This window comes from Aythya ferina (genome assembly GCF_964211825.1).
Source record: "Aythya ferina genome assembly, chromosome: 5".
Taxonomy (NCBI): domain Eukaryota; kingdom Metazoa; phylum Chordata; class Aves; order Anseriformes; family Anatidae; genus Aythya; species Aythya ferina.
Window position 1 is genome coordinate 2,588,417 of NC_140301.1, and position 17,144 is coordinate 2,605,560.

General features: G+C 34.7%; 1 protein-coding gene across 7 annotated transcripts in view; it reads left to right on the forward strand.

Moving 5' to 3' along the window:
- Positions 1-17,144, forward strand: part of SBF2 (SET binding factor 2) — a 251,703-nt gene that overhangs the window by 183,383 nt on the left and 51,176 nt on the right. For all 7 annotated transcript variants that reach the window (XM_084521588.1, XM_084521591.1, XM_084521593.1 and 4 more), the window contains 6 exons: positions 9,524-9,694; positions 11,611-11,873; positions 13,140-13,312; positions 13,578-13,651; positions 14,033-14,228; positions 15,102-15,229. In XM_084521588.1, coding sequence (XP_084377714.1) covers positions 9,524-9,694; positions 11,611-11,873; positions 13,140-13,312; positions 13,578-13,651; positions 14,033-14,228; positions 15,102-15,229 — 1,005 coding nt within the window. The remainder of the gene's footprint in view (positions 1-9,523; positions 9,695-11,610; positions 11,874-13,139; positions 13,313-13,577; positions 13,652-14,032; positions 14,229-15,101; positions 15,230-17,144) is intronic.

Genomic DNA, 17,144 nt, shown 5'->3' on the forward strand with positions numbered 1-17,144 from the left:
TAAAATTGAAACAATATAAATAACATATCTTTATACATGAAGATAAAAGAATTTTTCCATGGATTTTGTTTGTTTGTTTGTTTTTGTTTTGTTTTGTTTTTGTACAGATGGCCCATGCTTATTTGGTATGCAGTCATTTCTTTCTGTGTATAAAGTAGAAATGCACTATTCTGTATTGCTGCAGTAAAGAGTTCTTCATCTACAAGTGGGAAGAAAGGGCAAGGTGAAAAAGATATTTCTGAATTTTGTTTTTTCTTTTATTACTTTGGGAAGGAAGACAGCTTCACAATTGTATAAGTGGCCTTGTCAAATTCACAAAATTTGGATATACCGTTTCAAATTATGTCTCTTTGTAAGGTGGCAAGCTGTAGTGTAGACTACACTGTATTGAAGGTTTAGTGTGCAGCGAAAGTGATGATCATTTGTAGGCACCAGTTTCACACTGTCCATTGGACCAACAGGCAGAGGAAGCAAAATCTCTTTTTCTCCCTGCTATTTCAAGCCACAGGCTGAGCCTGCTTCTTCATCTTCCCTCCCTTTTCAGCTAGGGTGATGTTCTCCAGTCTGATCACAGATTTGTTTGTTGCATCCTTCAACCACTGCAGAACCCGAATGTGCAGAATAAAACACAATAAAAATCTTCTGAGTTTTTTTCAACATTTTATAATTAAAATTTCCTACTTGGACTGTCTGTAATCATGTGTGCTCAAATACAAGTAACCCGCTTGTGAATTACTGTTATTGAGCATTCAGAAGTGACAATTCTGACCACCTGTGTTTGATTATAGGAAATACTGTAATCAGAATACACTTCTCTGAAACCGAAGTTTGTTAGTAAAAATGTTGAGTGAACGACATACAGTATTTTATAGGTGTCTTCAAATTGCAGTAGCCAGAGCAGTTCATAATCACAACTGGTGGATTTAGATTTCTGAGTCAGTAGTTAATGTTTTGATGTGCATAACTCGGATAGTGTTTATCTAGTTTTAGCAAAAAACAACAACAACAACAAATCTAATGCAGCAAGCCGTCTCATTGAGTGAATTGGGTGAATTACATAAAAGTTGTCACTTGTCCTTTACTGTAACATAGTGAGATGCATTGGAGACTGGTTCATAATTTTTACGTGACTAAATGATATGCTTCTTGGAAAGAATAGGGACTAGAATTCATTTTTTTTGTGCTTGGAAACGAACAAATTTTGAATAAAATTTCAGTTGGATACTAATGCTAATTTTATTTTAGAATGTGCAGTGAAACACTGGAGAAATACACACACTAGGGCTTAGTGAAATCCTCAGGTTAAGGTATCGATTGGATGTTCTTGCACGTCTGCCCATTTATTGTTTGTACTTCATACACCTAAGCCTTCCTCTACTGTAAAAGAAATAGAATTACATAAAATAGGAGGTCTGCTTTATTCAGTCTTTCAAAAAAGTCTACCAGAATTTGGTGAATCATTTATATAAAGCTTTTCAATATGTTACAAAGTATTTATTCAGGTCATCTTAGCAATTATGGTAGCATCATTTTTGAGAAGTTAGTGCTTATTGGAAGTGTTGGTTGGTTTTAATCTTCAAGGTAGTACAAAATCACAATTTAAGAAAAAAGTTTGAAATTAATGAGAAAATATGAAGTTGGAATGTTTGATGGAAAAAAATGATGTATAGCCCAATTTTTTTCCATAGCACCAAATATACGCTCTTCAGCGTAGCATAATAACAAAAGGAAATTAATTTGAGTTTATACTTTCCTGCTTGAAATGAACTACAAAGTTGCAGTGACAGCTATGACAGACATAATGGATGAAAATCTTCCCACCTTGAAATGCTGAAATAAATAACCTCTTCACTCCAGAGCCTCTTAGGTGTCAGAAGGTTGCCAGTTACAGGGATAAGGGCATTCTCTAAAGATTGAAGAGGGAGTACTAGAGAAATTCAGAGTAGTTTATCATATTTTGAATATTTAGACTTTTTTCCAAGAGACACCCAATTCCAGGATGATTACATGTAACAGAAGCATCATCATGTGAAATGCTCTCTCTCGTGTAGCATCAGGTACAAAGTGACATGATGAAAAGCTGATTAAAGAATCAGCTCAATTTTTATGTCTTTATCAGGCAAATCTTACGGTTAGTATTGGATGAAATCAGTGGAATATTGGCCCAAATGTACAGTGAAAAGCAGTGGAAAATTTGGTACTAATATTATCTTCTGTTACCTTTCACCAAATAATGCATTAATCTTTATCTTGGAATTTGTATAAATACCATGAAATTGTATAGAGGTAGCTGATGATGGCTGATTTTGAAAAGCAAATTAGTGGTGTTGTGGGTTTGTTTGTTTGATGGATTGATTTTGTTTTTGATTTTACACTTGATGTGAGTTTTAATTCTTAATTTGCATCTCTACTTAACTGTAATTGGCCCAGGCAATTCTCATAAACAGCAGTACTTGTTGGTTAGCCTTCTATAAAGCTAAAAGGACTTTTTGTAATGTGTTAGCTTTCTACACTGATTGATTTTCATTTTTAGATCTAAATGACTTCTAGTCATTTCTGGCTTACTCTGATGTGCTTGCAATGAAACCACTTTAACATTCTGCACTCTTGAGTTGTTGGCTTTAATTTAGAAAACTCCCATCCTGAAAGACTTCCTTTATTATCCTGGCAAGAAGCTTGGTCTGCTTCCATTAATTTTCTTCTTATATCTCTATATTTTGCCAGTTCTGATGCTATCTTAGTCTGTGTAAATGTTTTCATGACTGAAACTGTATTAAGTAACATTCTTTTTAGTAGTAGTTCTTCCTCTTATTTATCCATTCTCAGAATTTCTCATGTCAATTACCTAAAAGAAAAAATCCATTGTTACAAGCTTAAAAACTGCAAGAGCATACCCGTATTGGATGCTAAGGAATAAACTGAACTACAAAGAACAAACTATTTGTAGGCAGACTTCAGGTGCTGACTACTTTTACATAAACTCTTCTAGAATAAGTAGTAGCATAACTAAGGACATCACACAGCAGTGAAGAAATTCTTTTCTGCGTTACTCCTGATAGAGTTACAAGTATCAAAAGAATTACGTATTTGCTCTCATTGTTGCATTTTGCTATTAGTTTACTATCAGAGCCACAATGCTTCTTCATATCAGCAGAGATTGTATGTTTCAACTCCATGTAACAGTCTGGCTTGTAAAGTGGGAGAGTAGTAATGTGAGGGGAAAATGTAAAATGGCATGATATACAATAATCGTTTTGCAGGACTGGAAGTGTATTTTTGGATTTTAATCCTTACAGGCAATTCATATTTTGTAAAGAAAAAGTATGTGTTTAACCTTCAGGTTGAGGTCAGTTCCTAGACTTCTGGAGTGTAACAGAACCACCATGTGGCATTTTTATGATATAAACTAGATTTTAAAATATGAACTTAATATACCAGTTGCTTTTCCATATATCATCATATTTAACAGTTCTTCATTCAGAGATATTAGTCGTTTCGCATGTATACAAGCTGACAGGCAAAAAATAGATTAAGAATGATTTATAATGTTATCAAATCTTTGTCTTAGTAGTATTTGTGTTACTGGAAAATCCAGGAGTCCTAATCACAGACCAGAGCTGCTGGTCTTGCTTTTGTACCAAAGAACACAAAGATGATGATCCCTCTCCTAAAGTGTTCACAATATGCGTTTGAAATAAGTACTTGAAGTACTGCTTGAAGCCAGGCTGTTTGAGGCACAGCAAGGAAGCTGTAAAACAGTATTAGTTGTCATAATTGTTGTTGCTTCCATGCAGCAGTAGGTTAACTGTGGCTGAAGGTTTTCCAGAGGTGACACAGAAACATTATTTCACTGAATTTTGAGATAGGGTCATGTAGTTACTTGATAGGTGCTCATGAATTTGAGTGTGGTCATGGAAGAAAGTATTAAGGTGATGGTCAAAGTTCTCTCAGTATTTCCAAACACTTTCCCATCAAGGGCTTTTATTCCATTCATTAGGAGTTACTTTCAAATAAAGATTATAGTTCAGTACATTATTTTTATAAGAAGTAATTGTACTTCTTTTAGTTAAAATAGGAATCTGGGGATTCTTTTTAATTATGGTCAGGTGTTTTTGCAGTATCACAAATGCCAAAACATCATCTTTGACCTTTAATATTCTAATTTGTGTACTTTGTTTTTTGAAAGGATACATAATACATGTCTGCAGAACAGATTTTATGCCTTTGCAGGTAGAGCAGATCTTACTTTCAAAGCTATTTTTAGGTGGAAAAAAATCCAGAAGAATTTCTTCACAGAAAAGAAGAGGATATTGTGACTTTAGCACATTTGTGGGAGGGACTAACTACAGGATTTTTTTAATCTTTGTCTTAGCAAGGAATTTTGGAAGTGAATAACGAAAATGTCATCTCTCTCTTTTTCTTTTTTTTTTTTTTTTTTTTTCACCTTCTAAAAGTCCATCATTCTAGATGATTTTAATTTGCCTAGTGTGATCTGTGTATAATAGAACTTGGTAAATCTGTTTATCTCTTCAAGAGAATGAAATAGTATTTCACTGTGTATTATTTAATGTTACATGTAATTTTGTGTTAACATACATGTCTGTCTTCATATATCTGTGTAGAAATCTTTGAGATACTCTGTATAGCTTCAAGTAATGCATACATGATCTTCATGAATCTGGCATTAAAGACAATGTGTATTTAGATGTTTAAGTCACCTTTGCCAGAAAATCTATACAATAAGTAAAACTCCATCCAGAGTTACATCCCAAATTTGCAAAAATTCTAGAATTCTATTGCCCTCTGCTGGTTTTGCGTACCCATTTGTGATTTGTTAGCATTGAATTGAAAGTCAGTTGGCCTTTCTTTTATTTTTCTTGGTGAAATAACAGTAGATTAGCAGTGTAAGTTGGTACTTACAATTTAAAGTATTTTAGAATTTAAATTAATCTTGTGACCAGTCCTGTCAGGGGACTTTCTGAAGGTCGGTGGGAGAAGGTGGCAAAGGGTTTTCTCTCATGTTGGAAAGGGTTTGGGGTGAGAGGAAATGCTTGATCTAGTATTGTGTGTCCTTTTTTTTCCAAAGCAGTAAAAAGCAAAACTAAAAAAAAAATAATAACGGAAGCATAATAATTACTACTTTATGTTTGTGTGACCTTTGCCCACATTTGTATGTACAATACATATGGGTATAATTTTGTATTTTAGACCAAGCGGGAAAGCCATTTATTGAATAGATTAATTTTTTTTTTTTTTTTTTACTTACACTATCCATGCAGCATTCAGTCAGGCTTGAAAACATATTCACATGCATGTACGTATTCATATGTATGTTTCAGTATTTGTATGCTGTGGTGAATATTGGTATAAGCATGATGTGATGCAAGTTTTATGAAGTTAGTACATAGATAAACCTCACCTCTTCAGGGCAGTTTCTGTAGTGTGATCCTCTGGGCTTCTTGGAAGTCCGTTGAATTTATTGGGTGTCTGTGTGGGCACAGCAGACACGTGAATACAGGACTGGGTCATGGAACACATGCAGAGCTTGGTTTATGTCACCTTGAAGAGTGGCAGCATGTTGCCTGCAGTAAGTGGAACCTATTCTTGGTATGTGATGGTTGGTAATCGAATGTCTACATAAACTGCTCCAAGACGGGGAGTAACCCTTTAGAGTACCCTCTGTCCTGCTATGTCCTGGCTGATCTATAAACTTACATTTGCAGACTACCAGGGAGAACATTACCCAGCACAGAGGGAGTGCTTTGATCCCCTTTGGTATGCAGAGAAGTTTGGGGGGTAATTTCACTAATCTTGGCGGTAGCTTTCTCTCAGAAGTCAAGCAGATAAACCATAGCACAGTGATTCCTTGAGGAGTTGAGGACGAAGCTTTTATTTGGTTTTATTCACTTTTATTCGGCAGCAACCTCCTTCTCCCCTCTCTTCCTTCATCTTGTCACCAAAAATATCCAAACCCCTAACCCAGATTACAAGTTGGAGACAGAAATTAAGTTTACTTCTGAAGGTCAGTGTTTCTGGCAATTCGGTGTTATTGAGCTTGCTCCTTTAAGAGGCATGCAGTAAAACCCGAGGTAATACCTGTGAGAAAAGAGTAGTTGCAGGTGCATTCATATTCTGTTTTTTACTTTTTTTTTTTTTTTTTTCTTCACTCTCTTTTTCAACTTTGTAATCAAGAACTCGATCCTTTGCTTTGCTAGAACAAACTTGCTTTCTTCTTTAAGCTTGTGTGGCAGATAATGACTGATGAGCAATCAGTGCCAAGCATGCTTTTCTTTACCAGAAACAAGCAATATAAATAACATAATGTAATAGAGAAGCTGCTGGGGCACCTCACGGTGTGCCTGGGAGTCCTGGGAGTTGGTACACATTTTTCACTGAGCTGTAAGTATCATTTTCAAAACCAGAAGTATCCACTGTCAGGAAAAAGATAAAAAAAAAAATTGAGGCAGGTATTGTCCTGTGCCACTCAGTAAGGTGGAAAGAATGCAAATTTCTTTCCTGATTTCGGGAAATTGCATACAGTCACACATAGCAAGTCCCAAATCTAGCTTGTGTTTTCACAGACTGCAGAATGTAATTCATTGTCTTGATAGGGGTGATGTCTCTTTCATATGTAATGTGGGCTAGGGGGGATTTCTTTGTTGTTCTTTAAGTGCTCTTAGTCTATTGCAAGATCTCGGTGTACTTTGCAGAAGATCACTCATTTTCTGGAACTTATTACAGCTTACACCTCAGTGGTCATTTAGGCTATCATACAGACAGCTTTAGATGAAGGACTTTATCTGTTCAGAACTATTTTTATGATTTTCTACTGGTGTGTATTTTAAGCTGTCAGCCCCTAAATCCTCCCTTATAAGTAGGAAATTCTTTTGCTGACTCCTACATTCATCCTGTCTGGCAGAAATTAATTATCAGGACAGAGAAAAAGAGCATAAATATCAGTATACTTTAGCTGTCTTATGGAAAGATAGGTGAATATTCATGTTATATATGTAGTATTGCTTGAGGAAAAACACTGAACTACTGTTTTACTTAAATCAGAGAAATCCTTTTGCATGCAACAGTAAACATTGGGGCCCATTCGATGTATTAAATTAGTTTCCATTCTAGGCTAAGTACTCTCGGGACAGAGAATATAGACACTTGAAGCTTCATGGACTGCTTATATTTGTACTGAGAGAACTTCTACTCAAGGATTTTGACTGCATAGGAGCAACCATGAGCTTCTTGAGGTTTCTATTCATGTTGATTTTTCACAAATTAACTGAAACGAGGTGAGAATCCTAAGTGGTTTTGCCCCCCAAAATAGGCAGAGCTGAGCTTGGAACTGCAAGTTCTGACTTAGCTTCAGTGCTCTAGCCACTATCGGATTTTGCCATTTGTTTTAGCACCTGTGGTGATAGGAGGGATAATATTTATGATAGTTTAGCATTTTGATGGATTTTCCTTCATCCTTTTGTAAACAGGCTATTTTTATGTTGCCTAGGAGTTAACTGGTCAGTACAGATTTATGTCAATATATTTGAACATGAATCTATCTAAAAATTGTGATTTGTACATGGCTATTAATAATTGTAAATTATGAGCATGGGAGGAGCATCTAAAAGCCCCTCAGCTTTTCTATCACATTCATCCCCATGTGAAAATCATTTGCTTCATTTTTATTTCTGGAACACTGTTATTATGGGCCTAGGATTATGGGTTTAAACTTTCTTTTATTTCTTTCTTTTCTTTTTTCTTCAAAAGCCATCTGGACAGGGAGCTGGGCAACCTGCTCTGGGTGGCCCAGCTTGAGGCAGGGGAGGTTGGACACATGATCTCCAGAGGTCCCTTCCCACCTCAACCATTCTGTGATGAGGAAGAAATTACATGAGCTGTTCTGGTCTGTGATTTAACAGCTAGATCAAAGATGGGAGCTCTTACTGTGCAGTAATCAAATGCTCAGTTATCAGTTCATGTGAGCTACCATAAACTTCATCACAACTGAAAACTGGGAGCCTAAACTAACCAGTTTTTCTTATGTTTCAATACATAATGAATAAACAAAGTCACCTTTAACATAATTTGCGTCTTCCATATATTTGGATTTAACAGGTTACTAAGAAATTTTGATGAAATTTGTACATTATTAAATAAAATTTATATTTATCACTTTTTGATGATTAATTGCAAGAAGATATTTCAATTGGCTAAATTTTAGTAGTGTGTTACAAATTATTTCCTCAATCATACCATTTCAAAGGAACTTGTCTTCAATAGGGAATGAATAAGTGGCACATGATCAGGACTTTCAGTTCATGTTGTACTTGGACGAGCATAGTGTGGAAAACACAGTTCAAAGAATTGCAAAACCAGAAATCTGTAAACCAGACTTTAAAATTTTCAGTAACAATTTTCTAGTGTTCCACTTGAGTTCTTACTGAGGAATTGTTATATGTGCTGGCTGTTGTGTGTGATTGTAGAATTGTAAATATGCAATCAAGTAGTATTTTTATAGAGTAAAATGTTTTAGAACATAATCATTAAGGTAAAATTCTGCTTCTAGATATAGTGTACATTTCAGGTATAGGTAGCAGTCTGACTGAAAAATTTTAAATGAGGCATCTGGTAATGTATTCGGTTTTACTGTAGAAATAAGTAGATATTTAGATTATGTGCTTCTTTGCTATATGTAGTATAAAACACGATAGTTTCTGTGGACTTCATCAGAAAGTGAGAACATATGGTAGAAGATTTGATGCTTCATATTTGGAGTTCCAGAAATAAATTTATTTTCATTGTATGTGATTATCAAGAATATTAAGCATCTTGCTGAAGGACTAGTGCTACTTAAATAAATATACCTACTTGAAGAAAACAGTGCTCTGGTAATGAGTGTCGATACTGTTTGAGACCTTAGCATAGGGATCCAGACCCTTGTGACTCCAGGAACATATGCATTCAGTGAGTACTCTTTCAGGAGCTGGATGTGGGTCATACAACGCAGTAGATGGCAAGGAAGAGAACAATTTATCTCATCTTGTGCTGCTGCAACAAATGCAGCCTATTGGAATGACTCAGTTGCCATGTACAGTTATTTTAAATTTCATTACTATAGTTCTGACTTCTAAATGAAATGAGAATCTTCTTCTGTTTGAATACTTAATTCTGTGATGTAGGATATTAAAAATAGTACATTTTGTTGGCAAGGAAAACATTTTGTATTAGAGCAGTGTTCTATACTGTCATCACAGAATTCTCCCTCTGGAGTCTCATTTTTCTACAGTGAATCAAGAAAGCCATGCCTTGCACTGGCATTAGACTTGTATACAACATTAATTTCTTAAAGGGCGCAAAACCAGAGATAATTTCTCTTTCCTATATTACATTAGAAAAGATGGCATATATTGCATATTTAATTGTGTACAACTCCTTTGATAAAATTTTCAATATTCAAGTCACAGCCTTTGAACAAAAATGAAATAATAGGAGAATTTTGCCTATTTTGCACTTCTTTTGCTTTCAGAAATTAGCACCTGGAGTTAGTCAGTTTGCTTATACCTGTGTACAAGACCATCCTATCTGGACTAACCAGCAGTTTTGGGAAACAACCTTCTATGGCAATGTGCAAAATCAAGTTCGTTCCCTCTACCTTACAGCCAAAGAAGACAACCATGCAGTACAATTGAGACAAAAGGTAGGAGAATGTATTAAATATTAGGATAGTATTTTTTTACTCACATTTTAATTATCTTCTAAGTTATAGAAAGCTAAGTTATGGTTTCTCAATTTTTCTGTTTTTCTCTCATTTTTCCTCTGTTAAAGATACTGATATATATCTATGTTCATATGAAGATGTGCTACTAGTTAGTGTCCAAGTTAAACCTATGAAAAAATACCTGAAAATCTCAGCCAGAAAGAACTTTGCTATTGAAGAAAATGTCTTAACATTTACCTATACACTTCTGAAAAAAAAAATGTACTTTTGAATATCATCTTTAATGTAAAAATGTTGTTTGCACTTAATTTTCTGAAAAAAATATTCTTTAGGAGGTCAGCTTAGAGAAGTACAGAAAGAGCATTTTCACAGTTTCACACTTAAGGCTTTTTTAGGGCACTAACACACTTAATAGTGGTGGAAAAAAAATAATCACACTGATACTCAGTTACTGATCTTTGGCAGTATTCATTAACAATAAAAATAACAAAAATTTGGACTTATCTGCAAAGCATTATAATTTGATGTTGCCCTTACGATTTTTATGTAACACCACTTTTTGTGTCATTTTTCCACCATTTAAGGTGTATTTTTTCCTGATAATAGTAACTTATCATATAACAATGTGACAACTAGCAAGAGTTCTGTTACATCAACAGCTTAAGATAGCAGCAGTTCCAGTGTCCCTGTAATAGACTGTTATCAAGCCTTAGGTTGGTTTCTGTTGAATGGTATTGCTTACTTTATTAAAATTGGACAGATCTCCCAGAACACAAACCTTCTCAATAAGAGGAAAGTATGCCTCTAATGCAAAAATGAAAGTATAATGGGAAGTCTTGCAGCACACTAAAATTAGAATTTTTAAGGAGCACATACACATAGTAAAAAGCTATTTATAATCTCTCTTCTTTTATGAAAATAGAGCTATCAAATAGGTGACTGAAAAATGTATGCTTCCCAAAGACATACAGCACTGTAAAGAGAAGCAGTAAAATAAAGAGAGAGATTACCAGAAATGTAGTTAGAATGAAGAATTGAAAAGGCATGTCAGACATATCAGGAGTAAAGAGAAAAGGACTGTGGTTGTGTACTGGGAGCCCCTTTCAGTTTGACACTGTGTAAGGAAAAATTCAAAGAACAGTAAAACTTAGAAGAAAGCATCTACTTAAAGCATCACTTATGTTTGTATGCTAAATTAGCTGAGCTTTATGTAGTATGAAGAAAAATGTTTACAGGATACTTAGTCCTCTAATAGTTTAACATCAGTTGTTAGGTCAGTAATACCAGCTTCCGGATTCCTTTATTCTAATTTCCTCAGGCTATAATATAATTTGGCTGCTTATCGTCTACCTAATTTGATCTAAGCAAATGCTAGAGTTGGACTGCAACATGCAAAGACTTGAATGTTTTCAGCTGGTCTGGAAACTATTTATATAAAAGCTTGCCTCACCTGGACATCCTAGGAATTTGGAAGATATCATCTGCATCAAGCAATCAGCTGCATGTTGTTTCTCAATCTGATTTATGCTTGATCTTATGTGACCTACGCAGATAAGCTAGGGAAAGCAGCTATATTAAAATCAGTAAACCACTCGGAAGTAACATAAAAGATTATGCAGCACAAAAAAAGATCTAGAAAGAAATTATGTTAGATTAGACCTGTCTACAGTAGGCAATGCTACTTGTGTATTTCAGTAAACTACTTCAGCCCTGAGTTGCTATAGTCATACTCTCCTTAAACCCTACTAACCATAGCTATTTGCTTTTTATTTTTAAATAAATAAATAATTTAAACAATCAAATCATTTTAATAAACATTTTAATAAACTTTTTTTTTTTTTTACTAACAGTTGTTTTTTAGAATTATAATTTATTTGTATTTATATGTCTTTTAGGAGAAAAATTCTGTGGGTCTGGACCACGATAAGACAGCAATGGACCTGGCTGCTGAACAGTTGCGATTATGGCCAACTCTTAATAAACAAACTCAGCAGGAACTAGTCCAGAATGAGGAAAGTACAGTTTTCAGCCAGGCAATTCATTTTGCTAACCTCATGGTCTACCTGCTAGTTCCACTGGATACAAGTAAGAACAAGTTATTGAGAGCATCAGCTACTGGTGACTGGGAGAGTGGAAGTAATAGTATTGTCACAAACAGGTGGGTACACAAGTTCACTGGTAATCAGTCATGTTGGGACACTACTTTCAAAAATTTACTAGTTTTCAGAACTTCATCTAAACATCATTTTTTTCAGTATCTTCTCTTTTCAAGATCATTAATTAAGGAGAGTGGAAATCTAACATGGTTCCTCTTAAATGATGAAATATCACATTGACAAATTTACTGCCACTTAAAGGAACATGAAAATTTTATTGCTTCAGTAAGATTTTTTAATGTAGTAATGCAAACATTGAAGACAAATACTAGAGTATGAAGAGAAAGAAAACAGCAGCTCCAAAATTACTCTGTTTACTCCGTTAGTTTTCCTATAACTTGAGTTTATGTTCCTGAAGGGTGTTGTGTTTTTTTTCAAGAAAGTATATCTATATAAATATCCTTAAAATTAAAATTTCTGTGCTGCTACACATTCAAGGAATAAAGTTACTGAGGTCAAAAAAGCATAAACGATATACCACTTGGACAAATGTTAGATTACTAAGGGGGCAGGAGGAGCATAAAGACAGTTCCTTTCCCTAGCACACAAATCCAGGAGATTTCATAGCAAGCCTTCCTCCCTCTCTATTGTCTTAATTATTAGCTATGACCAGTCAAAATTCTCATATGATAAAATTGTAGAACGCTATATGAGGACATTGGCATCAAGCAAATAGGTTATGTGTATTGAACTCCATTGTCTGCTGACTAAGCACCTCTAAATTCAGTCATTGAGATATGTTCAGTAGAAGAGTTGCAGCATATAATACAATGTATGAATCTGGCTTTTAATGTTGTTACGGGAAGCCTTTTCAGATGTTTGAAATACATCTCCCACTGACTTGATTGTATTTTATACCTGATGCACAAAATACTTTTTAATAGTCTTTTTGTTTTTAAATACTTTACTCTGCAATTATAATATTCATTTAATTAATTCTTCTGTATTTAGCATGGGTTGTAAATAATGTAATTAACTTTTTGAGAAGACATAGAGATTATTTCCAAGCAGCTGATCTGTTTTTCTCTTACGGGCTGGTCTTCACTATTGAATTCATGGAGAAAATGTTCTGTGTCATCAAGCAATTCTGACACCGTTAATGATACTGGGAATACAGTGTAGTTGTGGTAGGAGCATATGTTTTCAGCAAGTGGTTTATGTTTTTTTACTAGAAAAAGATACAGCTTTCATGTGTCTAGGCAGGTATCATGTGTGTTTCACCAGCTTCTTTTTTGCACACTTGAAATATCTTCTATTTATCTCCAAAGTATTGCAGGCAGTGTTGCAGAGAGCTATGACACTGAAAGTGGGTTTGAGGACTCTGAGAACAATGATGTGGCAAATGCAGTTGTACGCTTCATCACCAGATTTATTGACAAGGTTTGCACAGAGAGCGGAGTTACACAGGATCACATCAAGGGTCTTCACTGCATGATACCAGGTAATAATTGTGACAAAAAATATGCATTTGTAGTCTTTCATTATTCTTCTTTTCTAATGAGAGTAATGCACATTTTCCTTTCAGTTAATTTCAGTGGGGATAGAAGATCAGATTTCCTTTACAGACTGTAATTGCTGTTGAATTTCAACTAACTATTCCCTTGATGATTAAATTTGAGAGTTTCAGAGTATCAGAGTTCTAATTAGATTGCAACTTTCTCTTTCATATTATGCCAGACTTCATTTATGGTATTACTGATTTCCAGGCATTGTAGCAATGCACATAGAGACCCTGGAGGCTGTCCATCGTGAGAGTAGAAGGCTTCCACCAATACAGAAGGCAAGTATTATGAAACATGTTTGTATTCCTTACAAGTATTAGGATCATGCAATTCAGGCATTTTTTTCCCCCTCATAATGTTAGGAGGAAACATCAAAACATTGTTAGAAATTTTCCACCAATGATAAATAGCACTTGGCTTTGGTCTCCTGAAACATGAACTTACAAAACCAGAAGAGCCAGACTTCTGATCATAAACAAGCTGTTGCATACCCTCTGCTTTTTGAGACCCATTTCTCTTAGTTGAGTCCAAACACCATCTCCCTTCTGTGGAATCAGTCTCATAACAATTTTGTTTTGAATCTTTTTATGCCAAATATAACTAGGCTGAGCTATAACACTGGTATCCCTATTACACTTACGCTAATTTATTTGCATCAGCCCAAAATTCTACGACCAGCTTTACTGCCAGGAGAAGAATTTGTTTGTGAAGGACTCCGTGTGCTACTGGATCCTGATGGCAGAGAGGAAGCTACAGGAGGACTGCTTGGAGGTCCTCACATCCTCCCTGCTGAAGGAGCTTTGTTCCTTACCACCTACCGAATTATATTCAAAGGCACTCCTCATGATCAGCTGGGTAAGAAAAAATAAACAATAACTGTAGTACTTCAGATAGGCAAGATTTTGAGTTGGCCTATCTATTCAAGCATCGGCATCAAAATGGATATACCTCTAAGTATAATTTTTCACGTTGATCACATTGGAATGATCTTTTATTATAGGTTTTCATCACTAGCTTTGACAATGATTGCTCTTTATTTTGTATTTAACTTAACTGGATTTCTTCAAATGAGGCAACATATATACTATACTCTTACATATTTTCCTATATGGATGTTCATATAGTGGTTTCCACTACTCCTAGCTTTCCAATAAACCATTTTTTTCAGACACTGGAATTGTGTAAAATGAAAAACATTCATAAGTTAGTATTCGCCTTTCAATTAGTATTAATAAATTAACTGTTGCTTTTAATATCTAATGGAAATTGCTCTTCTGAATGATAGATTTTTATACTTTGACACTTGCCATTAAATTAAATTGTCTTTCAGAAGTACAAGTTTGTTTTGGAAAGTTCACAGTCATATGTAAAGAAATTAGGATTCAACGTTCGTTGTTTATAAGGTGCATAATGCAATACAAAAATGGAGTAAGTTTGAAACTGTTTCTTCACCCCTTTCCAACCTAGATTGTAGGGGTACATTTCCAATATGTAGGAAGACTCAGATATTTTTCCATCTATGACAAATTAAGCAGAAAAAAAAAAGATTATGGATAATACTTGAATTCTCAACTTTTTAGGTCTTTTGCCTGAAATTAATTCTGTACTGCTGTTTTTCCTATTGCTTTGTACTTGGCCATTCCTAACTGTTCAAAGTACAGTGTGACCAAAACAAAACTGATTCTGTAATCTAACAAGTATCTATAAACAACATTCTGTGGTCCTCAGTGGGAGAGCAGGTGGTGATCCGGAGCTTTCCTATTGCATCTGTTACGAAGGAGAAGAAGATCACTATACAAAACCAGTTGCAGCAGAGTATGCAAGAAGGAATGCAGATCACTTCAGCTACCTTTCAGGTAAAAGGAAATTTTGTAAAACTTATGTAACCCAGAATGCTCAGAATACTTTTGAGCAGCAGTTTGTCCTGATACCTGGGAAGAGTTCAGTTTCCTGCCATGTCAAGTCAATACAGAATATGGACTCCTTTTGTAGAAACTCTCACTTTTTTTTGGCCCAGTTGATACAGCATTACTGTTTTCATGTTTCTTTCTCTGCTTTTCTCACCTTTCTATTTTGGATTCAGTAAAAGGCTATTTCGGTGTGTTCAGCAGAGGCATTTAGTGCAGGGCAGTTGACAGAGATGGGACTTCAAAGAATTGGGAATCATAACTTCTCTGAAGCTTCCAAATGTTCCTTATTGGTGGTAATCTAATCTGTGGTTAAATCCTAGGAGATGGGAAGTTGAAGGCAAAGAATTTATATCACAGACTGAAAGTAGACTTCAGTGCTTAAGTCAAGAAATACTCTGTTGGGGTGGGTGACTGCAGAAATAAACTTTCACTGAGAACAATAACTCTTTAACATCTGAAAATAAAATAGATTATCAACAGTTTAGTAGTTGCTTACAAAGTGGACATTATATAACTGATCATCCTTAAATATCCCAGTCAAAAGGACAAGATTAAGAATACAAATAAGGAAAACAACAACAACAAAAAAAAGTTGTTCCTGTGGACTTTCTGAGAGGACTTCATGAAAACTTTTTTTTCCAGAAATATTTTACCAGGATAATTCGCATACTTCAATGGTGTGCTAAATGCAGACATAGCTCAATGTTTTTAGTGCTGGATTCTGGTCAAACATCATATCTGCTTTTGTTTAGCATAGTGCTGTGTTAGGTTATGAAAATGAAAACAGTTTTCTTTCTGTTCCCTTTGTAACAGCTAGCATTTGATACAGTATAAGATAGCAGCGACCCATCCCCCATCTTTGTTTATTAATTAGGATGTTCAGAATGTTTTGGCTGTAGTCATGCTATTTCATATCTTCAAAACTTTGCATCAGTATAGCTTTTAAAAATTATTTCAAAGAGATCATAGAACAACAGTTATTAATATTTTGGAAAGTAATTACAAAACAAGTGAAATAAAAAAAATAATGAAATCCACCTTCAAGATGACAAGCAAACTTCAAAGCATGTGTAGCTATGCAATCAAAGATAAAGCTCAAGGATATTTCTTTGTTTGCTTTTTGCACATTCTTAAAGTTCTTTTGAGCCGTTTTATGGATTCCCTATTTTATCTCTGCCTTATTTTTTTAAATTCTTTTTCCCTGAAGATTTGACTGTCATACTTTTGGCTGAGAATGATGGAGTGTGATTTAAAGAAAAATAAGAAAAATTAAATAAGAAAATTTAAATAATAAATAAATGAGAAGTTTTTAAAAAACATTTCTAACAGGATGAATGAATCAGTGTTGAATAGCAGGAGGTTAGTTCCTTTCCAAAGATCAGATTTCACTATTACGCTTTATTATTAGCAGTTTTCTAGACTTTGGAAGGTGAGGTAAAAATTAGGATCACTAAATAATGGAAGTTTAATGCTTGTGACATATGAATGCTGAATTTGTTGATTTGATGAGAGTACATTGCCAACTTTACTTTCTGATATATAGTAGAGCTGACAGAATATTTCCAACCTGAGCTATCCCATGTGACTAGCACTTTAACTGTTGTAGACATCATAGCGCCAGCACAACCACTTAAAATATTTCTGTGTTTGGTATTATGAGAATTCCAGATGCTTCATAGTGAAAATACCTTAGTGTTACAACATAAATGCAAAAAGTAAATAACAACAACAACAAAAAAAAGAATGAGCTGTATGATATCCCTCAAAATCAATAGGATATGCGTACATGTATTTGTATTTTCTGATGGGCATAGTACTGCCTAAGTATGTGGGTTTTGTTAATATATATTAGGATCTTTTA